The 16545-nt window shown below is 35.8% G+C and overlaps 1 protein-coding gene across 1 annotated transcript in view; it reads left to right on the top strand.

Annotated features, from left to right (window-relative positions):
• Positions 1 to 16545, top strand: part of LOC150103454 (puratrophin-1-like) — a 221867-nt gene that overhangs the window by 21623 nt on the left and 183699 nt on the right. Inside the window, exons 7-8 of the mRNA XM_090398483.1 lie at positions 323 to 570; positions 3536 to 3674. Coding sequence (XP_090254609.1) covers positions 323 to 570; positions 3536 to 3674 — 387 coding nt within the window. The remainder of the gene's footprint in view (positions 1 to 322; positions 571 to 3535; positions 3675 to 16545) is intronic.

The raw sequence follows: 16545 nt of genomic DNA, 5'->3' as shown, positions 1-16545 counted from the left end.
GTTACATGTTTTATTTTATTTTATTTTTTTCTAGTAGTCGCGTGATGTGATTTTCTTTTCAAATATGCGCTGGTTAATAATTAAGTTAACGCGTAAGATTTAAAAACTGTCACAATAGAACATTCAACTTCCTTCTGTTGTATTTTCTCATTACTCATAGCTGCGCCAGTCTTACAGAGTAAGAATAAGAAAGTAAGAATAAAAAAAACCAATCAATAAATAAAATAAACGTTAGAATCATTTCTGTGTCTCATTATTATAGAATAATAATAATCAAATGTAACCCCTTTTATTTATTTATTTTTTCAACCTTCAATCTCAGTTCTTAGAGCCGTTCGTGAATGGGTGTCGCCTTTCCGGGCGCCGTCTAGTGAGAGTTATGCAGGAACTTAAAAGTAGTCGGGTGCCGCCTTCTGTAACATTAACTTGCCAAATGATCGAACAGCAAAAGAGGTACGTGAGCCAAACTTTCCAGGATGATCACTTACGCCATCTGGAGGAGGAAGGCCAAACTATATTAAAAGAGTTGGAATCCTACCAGCAAAAATCTCCTCATAATTTAGACTACAGGTAATTACGAATATCAATTTTAGGTTTTTGTAACTCTTATGAAGGTATGATAATTTGTATTTTCAACCGTTAAGCTATAAGAATGAATCAGCAATTGAGTAGAAAGCTTAACTAATTATAATTCCTGTTAATACTATTAGTAATCGCCTGCATTTTGCTTTCACACCAACTGGGAACTTGAATTCAACTAGCAACAATATACGTTTTGTTATTACGTAGATGACGTCATTTTGATATTTGCAAGCGCAGTGCTATAACTTAGATTACTTAGTCTGTGACAGCAAAATTTGTTGATTTCTATATTGGTGAAAAATTGCTCTCCCCATTATTATTTTAGTATTGCTTTATGAAAGTGTCTGTCCTTAATCAAAATCAACGTCTTCGAGCCTGGTGAGAGGAGATTATTTTGTATTTCATTTCATATTTGGGATCCTTTGCACTTGTTTGTGTATGTAGTGATGGAGGGACAAGATTTGTGGCGATGAAATGAACTAGGTTATGTCTCTCATTGCAGGATGCGTTTCTAAATGTTTCTTTTTCTTTATCGAATTCGCTTTTAAGTGATGAAATGATACTGATAAACATGCCAGTAAACCGAATTAGAAATACAGTTCACTTTAGATAGACATGCTCAGGATATGTGAGTGAGGTAATATTGAAAGAAATATCTGGAACAGGAAGTTTGCTTTTTTTTTTTTTTTTTTTTTTTTCCCCGTCGGCAAGTTAATTTTGAATTAAAATGTTTGAACTATTTTGCACCTGTCACAAACAGGTGCAGAATGCTGTATTAATATGCAGTTTGTATATCTGTTAGAGAAAATCACTAATCTGGAGAGAGAAAAAAAAAAAAAAAACTGAACTCAAAAAGTGTTAGAAAGACAATTCTACAAGTAACTATAAGAATCCATAGAACCTTGAAGAAGCAAATTGGCATATCTGGATTTCTCATTGTGGGCTCCGAAGACTTATAAGTCCTGGGAGTATCACCACAATGCACTCTCGAGAAATATGGCATTGGACCTTTGGATGGAAAGACTTAGGTTTGAATCTGATTTAGAATGAGATGAATCTTAGTAAGGACTTTTCATCTGAAGGTAGTTAGCCAGTCACATTGGAAAGATTTTTTCCCTAAAGTTCAGGATGGAAACTTTGATGTCTTGGGAGAAAAACAGTCCGAACACTGTTAACAGACATAATCCTGGTCTCCATATTTTTTAATGTAATTCCTATTCAATGGGTAGATTAAGAGTCAGATAATCCGGATTTGCTGCATCTAAGCCAAACACTTGATTTTTAAGCAACTTCAGGCGTCCAATAAGCAGGATGGGGTTTTACACCAGATGGTGAAATTCATATAATTCCATCGACCGTAATTTTAATTAAACTTAACCAAAACTTATAACAAATTTTCAACTCAGAGGTGTCTGGAACTACTCTGTTTTAAGGACTCTTGAAACGAAGTAACATAGAAATCATCTTGAAAATCTTTTCGGCATATGTAAGAAATGCCTTAACTAGTGATATCACGAACATTTTTTCAGTTGGTTGATAGTATGTTGGTTCAAGAGTTAGCACCCATTTAAAATAATAATAAAACCCTTAAAAGGCAATTAGGAACCAACGTTTAAAGTAACGAACATGCCGTAGGATAGGGATGTGCAAAGCACTGCCAGCAGGCCGCGGTGCGATTTTGTCCGGCCGGCTTGTGGGTTTTGATTTTCCCGAGCGAAAAAATAAAACGACAATTTGAATCGAATGCGTATTAGATATTTTAATTCTATCGATAATCTCGATGTTGATAATTTTATTTGGTGCTTTTACATCACTATATACCCACGTGTTTTTCAAATATTGCATGTGTCAAAGAAGCGTTCTTACAGTTTTGTTCAAACGCGCATGCTCCGGGAGCTAACGGGGAGTGTGAGCGCGCAATTAGTGTTGTTCGTTTGTTCAGCTTTGGAGGTTGTGTCGCTGCTGCTTACCAAATTACTATATGCGCATTATGATGAGGCCCTCGGATAAATCATTTTTTAGTGTGGCCCTCGGATTACCTAAGGTCGGACAGCCCTGCTTTAGGATATATATATATATATATATATATATATATATTAAAGATATATATATATATATATATATATATATATATATATATATTAAAGATATATGTTAAAGATACCAAGTAATTTTAAACCTGGTTTTACTCCATTTCCCAAGTAAGCAAACAGACTAAAAGTCAAGTTTGCGCCTGCAATTGATGCAAGTCTAACTGATCCCACAGGTAGTGCAGGACCAGGGCAACTCGTGGCAAAGGTGGAACAAGCTCCGATCACTAATCTTAATATTTACCCTTAATGCCAAAACACATCTCCAAGAAGGGGATGTATAATGTTTTGTATTAAAGGCAAGGGGCCACTACCCAGACCGGTTTCGACCTTTATTGAGGTCTCGTCAGTGGGAGCTAGGCTAGAATTAGAAATACCAAGATTTAGTAGTACAGAGCCAAGGTAAAAATACTTTCTACATATATATATATATATATATATATATATATATATATATATATATATATATATATATATATATATATATATATATATATATATATCATAATCCTTAGGATATATATATAACATCATAATCTAATCACATAGGATCTGTTATATCCTGTACATAAATGGCTTAAGTAATGTTTTGTACCTTGGGCCTCTTTGTTTGAAAATACCTGATCTCTGATTCCCCCCCCCCCCTCCTGCCACTGATTGATCTTTCTCTTACGTAGGAAGGAATGGGGAAGGCATGGTACTATTCATATCCCCTGCTTTATTAAAATTCTCTCCTCCACTATCGATATTCGTATACCATTCATATACTTTGGAAACGTAACATATAATAATAACTTTTTTTGTTTGTTTGTTCTTTATATGCGTTTGTGATATACTAGAAGTAATTATGTGTATTTCAATAGGGATTCGTTGGAGAGGTGCCGGATGTTGTACAGTGAATTGCATAAGGCTGTGGGAACGCTAATAAACCTCGCAGAAAGAAGGCTGCAAAAATTGGAGAAATGCCTGCAACTGAAAACTTTCGAAGAAGAATCTAGTCAAGTAAGTATGCGTTTCTTCATTTACGTAAGGAGAATTGATTGTTGGTCCGAAATGTCTTTGCCTCAGACTAATTATAACCAACTTATTTACAGTACTTCGTTCCCTCTTATCCAGGCGTTATGTGTAGGCGGCGTTGGTGCTATAGAGAAATGGGGGGGGTACTCCCTATTGCCAGGTATAGGCTTTAAAAGTGTATTGCTTGCTGTGCGAAGAATCTGCAGATTCATTGTTACCTGTGGAGACCATAATCGACACCTCCCCGACAAAATTCTAATCACCTTCGTACTGTTCGCAAAGCAGCAGAGGTCATGACCCTAAACGAAACGCTGGGAGGCTCGTTCTTCGTCGTGTAGGGTGGTGGGAAAATCTTACGTGACCATTCATAAAACTATAATTGGGGGACGAATTGGTCCTCCCCTGTTCTCTTGGCGCAGTAGGAGGCAGTTGAAGCTGGGTTCAAGGATAGTGCGACCTGCCACATTCAGGTGGGGGGACAAATATTGACTTCACATTTTCAGTTTTAACGTGCCAGGTGGAATGACTGGTTCATGACCTTTAAATTGTCTGTTGCTTGAGATTAGTGAAAACGCGGAGAGTAAATACCCAGCCAACGGTAAAAAGAAAAACTATTTTATACCATCTCCGATCTAACTGCTTAGTGCTGTCGAAGTCGTTTTTCCTTCTAGGAGTACCCCCTTAGAAAAAGAAAAGAATGATTGTTCTATATTTTCGTTCCTTTGTAATGTAAGATTTTTGCGTGCAGAGCTTGGATGCAAGAATGCCAGTGGGCGCCTGCCTGTCGGATGAGTCTCGTGCGCTTTGACTACCAGTGTCAATAACTAACAAGAGTAAAGGTTCAGTGACATTTCTGTGAAAAATAAAATAATCAAATTACGTAATAACATGCTACAAGCAAAAAGTATTGTTGTTGTTTTTTATACTTGCAAACTAATATATAATGTAATGTTGTTCTTGAATTATACAAAGCATAAGTTTAATAATAACAACAACAAATCATGGATGCATTTAATCTACATTCACTATCGAAGTTTATAAATGGTGTTTGAATAAAAAATGTATTTTGTTTTAATTTTAGAAATTATATACTACTAATTTAGTATAGTATCATTTAATTATAAACTTTTTATTATTTTATATAGAATTTCTTTTGTATTACTGCTTAAAAATAGAACACAAGTTTCTCAACGGTGACTTGTAAAAATTCATAATTATATTGAGTTCGTACAACCTTCAGGAAACCAAATGATAATCAGATTACTTTTTTTTTTGTATGTGTGTGTAATTTTTTTTTTCTTTACCTTGCTTTTCCGAGAGATCCCCGATATGCAGAGCATTCCTTACTTCTATACACACACGTTTTTATTTCTATTCTCTCTAGGTGTGTTCTTACCAAGTTATGCTCATAGTGCGTTGCCTGAAGGTATTGTTTTCGTGTTTCGGGAGACAGTTATAATTTATTGGTCGTTGACCAGTCAGAAGAGGGGGAGAAGGTGAACCAACCCGTGGGTTTCTGGTAACCTTGGTTCAAGGTCGTGGCTGCGTTCAGTAACGGACATTGAGCAGACATTCGCATGAGAGAACACAGGGCACCGGACCATTCCCTAGGCGCATTATACAAATATGAGTAATCCCTAGTGGATTCAATACCCCCCCCTCCCCTGTTTTTTGGAATGGCAAGGGCGAAGGATTAGCCTTTGCAAACACCCCCCCCCCACAGTTTAGCTAACTAACTTAACCTATATTAATTAGCTTTTGTAATTATAGTTAAGAGATTAATACTATGTTTAGCTACTGTTAGTAAATGAGTGGCCCATTTGCTTTTATATTGCTTTGCAGTGTTCATGCAGACGTTATTTTTCTTTTGTTCATTTTTTTTTTACTAATTACATTGTTATTTATTTTTTGGTTTAACTTTTCAATCTTTCTTCCCCCCCCCCCCTTATCCGTTTAATCTATTACCCAAAGCAGTTACTATCTCATTATCTAAAACTCCAAATATAGTTCGGATACACAGGGGGAGAAGGAAAAGACTCTCTTGGTTGATACTAAAGATCTTGAGTGCTTTATCTTTCATTTTCACTCCCTCCTTCTAGCACTTCCTGCCTATCAGACCTCCCACCTAAACTTCCCTCATCTCTCTACTTTAGTTACATCTCAGTTGGAGTAAACAAAGTTTGACAGATTTGCAGATAATCACAGAGAGGTGCGTTAAAAAGAAACAGATACGATCTCTCTCTCTCTCTATTATTTATATATATATATATATATATAATGAACTAACAAAAAAGTAAAAATTAAAAATGGCGAATTTACTTTCCGTAAACACGTACATTAACAACAACAACAAACAAACTAATAATAAAAAAGGTCTGTCATCAACGCGAATACTTGTAACTTACTGAAATTTCAAGTTTTTGTGGGTGGAGAGGATCAACATTCTTCCACTGTTCCATCTTAAAACAGCAATTTAAGAATGGGTTCATTTGTTATGATAAGCTAAAAGAAATATTAGGCTTCGTGTGTGTAAAAATAGTTTGTTAATTTTAGCAATTATATATAAAAATGCTTATATTTACTGAAATAGGGAGCCAGCTTATATTTATATATTTATAAAACCACTTTAAGCATTTTCCCCATTTAAATTATGTTTGTATTTATATATTTAAATTCGTAAAATACCTTAAGAAAGTTTCCTTATTTAAAAAAATATTATTATCTTACATCTTTAGAATGATATTTATGCTAAATAAATATACAGTACTTACCATTTGCTCTGTAATCCTGATAAGGACTGGCTTAAAGGGACGAAGCAAGAATGCTTTTCATCTTTCCCGTTATCTGTAGAGGACAGTGTAGGGATAAGGTGTTATTGAGCTATTAAAGCTCTGATCATGGCAAGAGGGTAACAGCAATAGCCGAGCCTCGGTTAGAACTTCATTGGCTACAGCATTGCCATGCATTACCCTCCAAGGGTATTGGCGATGTATAAGTAAAGCCAACTCTAAAAATTCGGACGATCCCTAGTGGTCGAAAGACCGTCCATCTCAGCGTTGGCTCCACTCAATGACGGCCTTCCACCCACACATAACCATTCAAATTCCGAAGAAAAGCATTCACCGACAAAGCCCCTCAGCGGGCCGTGCCGGAGAACACTTCCCCCAGAAACTCAAATTGCTCCCTTAAGGCAAAAATCTTAAGAGAGCGAACTCAAAACTCTCGAATCTCTGCGTCCCAAAGGGGTAACAGCAACAACCGAACCTCAGTTAAACTTCATTGGTACAGCATTGCCATCCATTACCCTCCAAGGATTGAATGAATCAATCACCGCATCACACGGTCGTTTGATTGTTCTGTAATGACAATTGACAATTGACATTTATGTCTTTAAGGGTGAAGCAAGATGCTTTTCATATTCCCCGCTATCTGTCGTGGTTACAGTGAGGGTAAAATTTACGAGCAGTTTGCTCGCCCTGAATGGGCATGGAGATTATGCATCGTTATAGGAGGCTAATATAGTTTTTGGTCTTCTATATTTGAATATGTCCGTTGGCTCATATGCTGCAGCTTGTTGAATCAAATCATTGGGGTGTGTGGACGTCTTTAGAAAAAACTTGGAAGCTAAGGATTGTAGATAAGAGAGAATATATGGAATATTTGTGTCTCTATGGAGCTGGCTGTTTCTAACATACCACGGGGCGTTCAGAATCATTCTCAAGCACTTGTTCTGCACACGCTGAATCTTGATAATGTTAGCGTTAGAGGTGTGGCTCCAGGCTGGAGAGGCATAGGTGATTATGGGACGAATCGTCATCTGGTAAAGTTGCAATTTGATTCTGTTGCTGAGCTTGCTATTTCTATTAATTAGCGGGTAAATCTGAGCTATGGCTTTAGATGCTTTTGCACATGCAGACTTGATATGTTGGTTGAAAGATAGCTTTTTGTCGAGAATTACACCCAGGTAATTTGTTTCTGTCTGCCAGGGAATTTTAGTATTGAATAGTAACACATCTCCTGCAGGAGACATTGGCCTTTTTGAGAAAAGAACCGCTGAGCTTTTCAGGGGGTTGACTTCCAATCTCCACCTAGAGAACCAACCCTCCAGCTTTAGAATGTTTTCTTGAAGCTTTCTAGTAACGAAGTGGGGTCTGAGGGATCTGGTTAGTATTGCCGTATCGTCCGCATACAGCGCTAAAATGGAAGTCATCGGATTGTGAGGGATGTCTGACATGTATACAGAAAACAGCAATGGAGCCAGTAGAGATCCCTGTGGCACTCCAGCAAAGATATGGCGCTGGGACGATATAGAACCGTTAATTTTAACTTGCATTGATCTATTCTGAAGATATGAACGGATTAGATGAACCATTTTTAGTGAGATGCCGGCTGAGATAAGTTTGTGCAGGAGTCCAAAATGCCAGATTTTATCAAATGCTTTAGATAGGTCTAGGAAAACAGCTCCTGTGTACTGGCGCCAGTTGTAGCTGGTGATGATATATTCCACAATTCTATGGATTTGCTGGGTAGTACTATGGTGTTGCCGAAAACCAAACTGTTCTTTAGGGAGGATGTTTAGGTCATTTATTGAGGTTTGGAGTCGTGAGAGGATGACCTTCTCTGCAATCTTACCCAGGTTGGAGATGAGACTGATTGGACGATAATTCTGCGGTAAGTGTGGGTCTTTGCCTGGCTTATGTATAGGAATCACATCAGCCAGTTTCCAGGTGGAAGGAAAATAGTGAAGTCTTAAGATTGCATTTATTATACTGGTCAGATGCACTATAGCTTTTCGAGGGTTCTGTAATGTTTTATTATGTGATATATATATAATTACATTATATAATATATATTTTACTGTTTACTGTATAATCTACAATTACTATTTGTTGTATAAGGTTTACATTTATTACTTATTATATAATATACAGTATAATAAATAACTTTTCTTTTCTAACAAAAAGTTGTTAAATTCCTCGTGTTTATCAGGGCAATGCATCAGAAGCTTTTGTGCTAAAAACTGTTTACACATTGTCCGCTCAGGTGAGTAAATAATTTCGTCGTCTGCTTTTATTGGTCCACGTGACCCTGTCTTTTGGCATTTATTATTATTTTTCAATAGTCATACTGCAACATGAATTTGCTCAGTACTTTGAGATTACGATCGAAGGAAGGAAAGATCACCTTGGAGATGAGAGAAACATGGTGGAATGACTAGATAGTGAGTTCTCCATGAATGAATGGAGAGGATGATGATGAATCATTGGAGAAGCGACCTGGGTTTTTTTTTTTTGTTTTTTTTTTATTTTTATTTTTAAAATACTTGTTGCACTGGTGAATACGTGGCTTTACTTCCACCCTCCTCCCTTGCTTTGATGGCGTCCGCTAAGTAAGAATTGGAACAATTGTTTCGATGTGCGCACTTACTGAATAATGCTTTGCTACGGAAACAAGTCAGTGCGTTTACGGTTAGTGTTCCGATTAGGTGATACTTGAACTACAGCTCATCCTTTAGCAGTGATGAATATTTTAAGGTGAGTGCTATTGATCTGGAAAAGTACGCAGTAGTACTGTTTTCATTTGTTTATGCTAAAATGAGTTCGTCATTTAACAATTTCTTAATTGAGTAGACGATTCATACAATGCCCAATGCTTTGTCCACGATATTTAGGTCATTACTTTGTAATTATTTACAACTGATTCTTCATTAGTGATCAAGAGTTAAAAGAATTTTTAATGAATATTATGGTTATTAAATTACCCAATTTTATTATTTTTTTAATTTAAAACAGTTTAAAAAATAACCACTTAGCTTAGTAAAACGAATTTAAGGATGAACACTACGAAAACTCATATTTAAACAAATTGTTCATTATATTGAAAGCGAATTTATTAAAAATAACAAAATATTCATATTAAAATAGTAGATTTAATTTATACTAAGCAGATTCTCTTTGAGTAGAATAACTTCGTCTGCTTTTATTGTTTGCATTCGCCGCCACGTGGTGGTGTCTTGTAGCATTTTAGTATCATATTGTTAAATCAATACATAATAACTTTGTGATAGAAAATAGAATACAGAATAAAAATTATTACAATTCCTTCCTACTTGAAATTTTGTTTTGGACGATATTTAGAAGGGATGTGTTTCGTTAAGAAAAGTAATAATATAAAAAGAATAATAATACTGATGGAAAAATTTTAATATTTTTAGTTTGTAATCAAATGCATTTAATTTATATTAGCATTTTCTATGTAGTTATTCTCTCTGATTTTTAAATTGTAGTTACTGACGGAGGGAGATTTTTTTTTTAAATTTTATTTCTGTATCTCGCATATTAGTTTTGGCATGAGTGATATTGTGTAGTGCTTAAAATTCTTGAGAAATACACAATGTTCACATACTGTTTTTTTTTTTTATTTATTATATAAGGGCAATGTTATCATTAATGCTAAGATAATTATTTTTTATTCCGCATTTAATTTTACAATACGTTTGCGCCAAAAAATTTAACGTACTATTATTATTATTACGTGACACCTCCAAGGAGTCCAAAGACTCATCGAGGGAGGGCACCGACTCTACAACTCTCTGTCTCCAACATTTAATCCACCAACTATAGCAACTGCCACTACCATCATCACTTAAACCAACGCCATCTACTGCCCACCACCACCACTGGTATTTTTTTATCTGTAAATTGCGTGTGTTCTCAAGGCCGATTTGTCTGTATGTATGAAAAACCCTGCTACCTCCGTATGAGATCGGCTAACTCCCCTTCAATCGAAAAAAAAAAAAAAAAAAGACATAAAAACAAAAACATTCTCGCGACGACGAGAATCGAACTTTAGTCTTTTCTAATCCAAGGACGTAACGTACTGTCGTTCTTCCAACTGCGCTACGGAGGATCTTCGATTCTTAAATACAAATTTTTACTCTTTTGAAAAACTAAAAGCATACACTAAAACGTCCTGTGGGACGTTTGCAGCTCGTAAATCATTCAATTTCTCGTAATTAACACCTTTAGTTTTACATGGGATCAACTGAGCATGCTCAGGGCATATTTCAGCATTATTAGACGTTTCATCAGGGAGTGGACACATTCTTAAATGGATTAAGATGAGAAATTATGATAGAGAGAGAGAGCAAAGGGAGCAGAAGCAACTAAGGGAAAAAACTGTGTTAACGATATGCTCACTTGCAACTTGATGTGGTGATAAAATGCCGATAGACAAAAATAGCGCACTCAGTTGACTAGCGTTGGTTCACAAGTTCACGTGGTCAGTATGACAAGATCGTGGTGGCCAGTAGAGCATGAAGCCGTTTTGCAGTCAGTAGGACAGCTTGGTAACGCTTGAATCACCGATTGTCGTGGAAGCTGCGCAAACTCCACACCCCAACCAACAGGAGTGTTGCTCATAAAGGTAAGTCAGGCCTAGTTTCCTCTCTCATTTTCACCTACCCACGCACGTGTCTCGGAAACACACACTTGTACAATGCGGGCGCACATTTTTTTTTTTTGTTGTTGTTAATCATTCAGTTTTGTAGTAACTTTTGACCTCCGTTGTTTCGTTAACAAAAAATTCCATTGCTTGCGTGGGATGCTTGGCCGTCATCGTTGTCAATTCTTTAACCCTGAATGTAATTTTGGTGCAAAAACTATTTTCCCTCAGTCTTTCCTCCCCCTTGTTTCGTGTTTTGAACTTTGACCTGGCTTCCGTGGGACCAGGAATAACTAGCTCTATTTAAAGACGGCAATCATATTCTGGTGGACAACATGTTAGGTCAGATGACCTCAAGACGGGCTTCCATCACCCTTTTTCTTTCTTGCTTTTTTGTTTTTATCGCGCTGGCTTTGTGAAGAAGAGGGTCCTTATCTCGTGTGAATCTCAACAACTTTGAACTTTCTTGTGTATGTTTATGGCTCCATTTACGAACGAGACGTTTATATTCGTTTTTAAGTACATAACGCTTGTTTGTAAAGGGATAAGACGAATATGAGATAAGACCTGTAGGGTACTATTACTCAAAGTCGTTGGATGTCGGCAGTCCCGTAAGGATTTTGTGAGTGTATGTATTTTTTTTTGCTTCCGCAGATAAATGAAAGGGTCGTTTGACCTGCTAGGCAAAACGAACTTTTCAGGAAATACATAATTATGAACAACCGGAGTGTTCCAACCACGCGGAATCGAAGTAAAGAGCGTTAACAGTAGGCGTTTGTTGCCTAAAAGTGTCGACAGTAAAAGGCAAGTCTATTTTAACTAGGGGGGGGGGGTGGAGATGAGGAGATGGGAGTATAAATTTCGAAACTTTTAATCTCAATTTCTGGCACGCACACAGAAGAGAATACTCAAACCAACTATGTGACTTCGTTACGGGATACGCTATTCGCTCTTTTCACCTCCGTCACCTGCAGGTCACTGGAACCCGAGTCTGTAATTAGTTCACATCACTTCCTTGGACGTGAAAGTATCAAGGGATAAAATTTCTTGTAATTTTAGGGAAACAACAACGTGTTTTATAAAATAGCATTATGGTTCATGCTATAAATAAATATAAACATTATCAGATGATATTTTTAGAGCCCCCCCCCTCCTCTGTGAGTGTTTTTTTTGTCTGGTTATCCTCTGCTTATTTATATATTCTTCTACGTTTCTGAAAGTTTAGATTTTTCGGATAGCCACAGCAGTTGCTCATAGCTGAAACTAATATTTTAGATCAAATATTGGCTTTTGTATACTGCACTGCTGATGAACACACAGAATTGGACGCATGCGCGTTGTCATTTCTGAGAATCGCCACAAGGTCATCTATAAACTGATAGTTTAGTGTTCGAAACATGCCCCAATAATTTCAACCTTGAATATCTGATAATGATTTTGATAATTGTAGTATAAAGAATTCATTTATTATCTGTGCGATATGAACTTCTTCCTCCTCCCCTTGTCCACCCCTGTAATTCTTATCAAACTGGTATTTGCGATGACCCTTAACTTTTTTTTTTTTTGGATAGTGTACATGCATAATTGCACGCGCATAAACATAACAGAGAGAATGTCCTTTATGTTGTCGCCTGTCCTTGCATGTCGTTTACCGTGTCTGGTATTTCCAAAGCTGATTGAGTCATCCAACTTGTTGTTAAGTAACTTGTCCCACAACTAATTGCACATGTTACGATCATTAGTCTATTGATTAGGTCATTGTAGGACAACCACTCTTCCTCCCCTCCTTATCCCCCCCCTTACTAGTCTATCATTCGTCCAAAGACATGTGACACAAATTGGAATTCATTGAAACCGAACAGACACATAAGCGAACTAAAAATAAAACCACGCCAAGGACAATATGAAGTAAAAAAATAATAAATAAATAAAAAGTATAAATTTAAGATGAAGTAAGAAACATAACTTTGTTTTTAATCTTTGCTGTCGCTCAAAATAACGAGATATTAATCCTACCAATCCTTATATACTGACCGTGTATCACATTAGGACTATGAATTGACGTTCCGGAAAAGCTTTTGGTCTTAACTGCATTTTTGACAAGATGCCTTTGTGGTGTAGTCGGTACGATGCATCTCTCACTGTTGAAATAGTCGAGTTTAAAATCTTGTTAGTGAGAAGATAATTTTTTTAACATTTTTTTAAACTTAATCGGCCTGGAAAAGTGTGGTACTTATGAAGGCTCACTTGTTTCTCTCTTGATAAGGGGTCATTAAAGTATGACGTCATATCCGTTTTAGACGACATGCGTACGAAACCATTTTATATTCTGCTGAACCCTTTAAGAGTGCGAGGGTATTTACCTGTGTATCTATTACTTTTTTTATTTGATACTTATTCATTGTTATATAGTCTTTACTGAATGCAGTATTCTAGTTGCTCAAAGCGGTATTTTAAGATGCGCACAAAACCGGATGTGACATCACATCCGTGCATTTTTTTTTTTTTTTTGGTGTGTACGTTGCGGTTAAAGTTAATTATTCAGTTGTATTTTTCGTATATTTGAATTATATACTGAAAAAAATTATGTTTCTCTCTTTTTAAAAATTAGGCTATTTTATTATAATTCTTAACAATTTTTTTTAAAGTAAATTTCATTAGGGGTTTTTTTTTTTTCGCATTACAAAAATATGTGATATACCTTGCCTTATTTCGTTGAAAAAACGAATTATGTTTGATAATAATATCCATTTATTCATATACATTATAAAGTAATAAATGATAGAAATTATAAAGGATAATTTCTATCGGGACGTTGGATTTCTATTGCCGGAGCAAGCAGCTACTTGTAATAGTAGCGTCGATAGTACAAGATAATCTTTGTTTATTGGGAACAAAAACCTCAGTTCGATCTCAATCGATATCATTCATTCTTTCTTTCTGAAAAAAAAAAAAAGTGTTTATTTAATATAAGGGATCAGCATGCCATTGTATCCCCCTTTTCATTGAAAACGACCTTTTAGCAGGAAGTGTTCTGCTTTCTTTTTTAAATTTTTCTCTATTGGAGATATATTCCAAGCACAAAACTTCCTTGATTTCATATAACCAGTATTTTAATTTGATACGGCCAAGTTTTAGACTTTGACTTGGAGACACCTTACGTCGTACGATATCCTGTTTTTTCTAGGATTTATTCTGTGGCAATGTTTTTTATGTACGGACAAGTTTCATCGAAGGCCACGATATAATCAGGAAGATTCCCACCCCCACACACACACACCTTCTTTTGTATTCTGTTCAGATTTGCCATGTTGTGCGTTGCTCCAGTATGATTCATTGTTGTCATTATGGTTGTTTGGAAAGTAAACAGACATGAAAAAAATTTTAAATGCTAGTATTATGGAATGCCAATCCTTTGTATTACAGAACTGTCAATTCTATCATCGATCTTCTGTACTAGAATTTTAAAAAAAGGTAGCTTATAATATATTTCATATTGTACAATTCTCCAAAATCTATAATTTAATAAATAAAAAGTAAAAAAAAAGTTTTACTTAAACACCTGATTATTATTAGTATACTTAAATTACTTGAAATGTGCCGATATGTGATTGCTTAGTAAAGATCGAATCGATCATGAGATGCGGTGATGATTAATACCCTTTAAAAGCGTTTTGTGTGTGTGTGTGTGTGACATACAAAAAAGCAGTGCTTTTAAAAGAAATTTTCAGCTGAGTGGGAAAAGTTCAGTATGCGCAGGAGCACCTCAGTCACTGCATTGCTGCGCATCCTCAACTTAGAGGGAACATTGATCATTATCATGTGACACCTCCAGGGAGTCCAAAGACTCATCGAGGGAGAGTGTGCCAACAGCATCGAGCGATTGATTCCCTTCCAACTACTAACAGCGCTCAAACTTACTTAACTTTTGGCGAGCCCTTAGTAGCAGAGACTCTAACAATCGACCAACCTAGTAAAAAGAGGGGAAAAAAAAAATGTGGAGGTGTGTTGTAAATATATCGTAATAGTAATGTAACATCATGATAATAATTCATATTAATAATTTTTCAACTGCGGTCGGAAATAGAGCGGTGATATTGAAGATGGAGTAGATATTTTGGAGACTTAAAGTACGGCGTATTGTATTGTTTCAGCAAAACTGTTGAAAAAATTAGTTCTTTGACTTTTTTTTTATTGTCATAACAGTTAAGATAATTTTATTCATTTATTTTTAGGTTTATTTAAATAAAGTATATATAATTTCTAGAATATAATACTAAAAAAAAACTTCCAATTTTTTTTTCTTGAATTTAAATATTTTTAATTAGAATATAGTGATATCCCATTTAGAATTTTCCATACAAGAAAATGAATATTTTCACAGCAACTTATGTCTTCGTGCAAAAATATTGATGTTTTTTAGAAAAGACGTGATTAATCCACCGTGAGATGCGGTGATTAATACCGTTGGAGGATAATGGATGGCAATGCTGTAGCCAATGAAGTTCTAACTGCGGCTCGGCTATTGCTGTTACCCTCCTGCCATGATCAGAGCTTTAATAGCTCAATAACACCTTATCCCTACACTGCCCTCTACAGCAGTGCTTCCCAAACTTCTGGATGTCACGGCCCCCTTTGCAAAAATTAAAATATTTCACGGCCCCCCTCGAAAAAAAATTAATAGAGATATATTATTATAATATTTATTGTATTTATATTCAATACAAAACATACACAGCGAATATTGCAAAAATCAAATGCATATATTACATTTTTTGCCTCTTACCGTTTGGTTCTGAAGACGATGCGGGCTGTTCTGGTAAAATATAAAATACTGCCCTTTTTTTGAATCTGTTTCTGCTTCTTCTGATTGTTCGCGGGAATTTTTTTTATTTTTTATCAACCACTTATCCATCTCAGGGTTAAATTTTTTAACGTAGAATAGATCAAATAATATCACCACTTACCGATACTGGCACACCACAGACTGATAACATGAAATTAGTGAATATTACCTGAATACGGGAATCCCCGGACCAGGAACATTTTTCACTTTTGTGACTTTTCTCCTTTTACGGTAATTAAGCCTAACGCGAAACAGACAGCAAAGACAGTCTGTTTATTAAAACGTGCATATGATTGGTGCGGTATTAACAAAAGATCGCGCAACCGAAAGATAAAAGCATAGCTGACAATTGAGTTGAAATGCTAACTCTCTTCAACCGAATTCCATATGTGAAACTGCCATGACATTCATTATATATATATATTACTTAGTTTTGACACTTACGAATTTTAATACGTTCGGTTGAATTTTATTGCTGCCTTGGGAAATCGAACTCACATACATCTAATTAATAACAATAGTTTTTAGTTAGATACTGTGTTTGCCCATAGACTGAAACAAAACATG

This window comes from Typopeltis vanoorti, chromosome 9 (assembly GCF_054136105.1).
Source record: "Typopeltis vanoorti isolate ZY-2024b chromosome 9, IOZ_Tvanoo_1.0, whole genome shotgun sequence".
NCBI lineage: Eukaryota > Metazoa > Arthropoda > Arachnida > Uropygi > Thelyphonidae > Typopeltis > Typopeltis vanoorti.
Note: the sequence above shows the minus strand (reverse complement) of the source record. Positions and strands in the feature narration are given on the sequence as shown.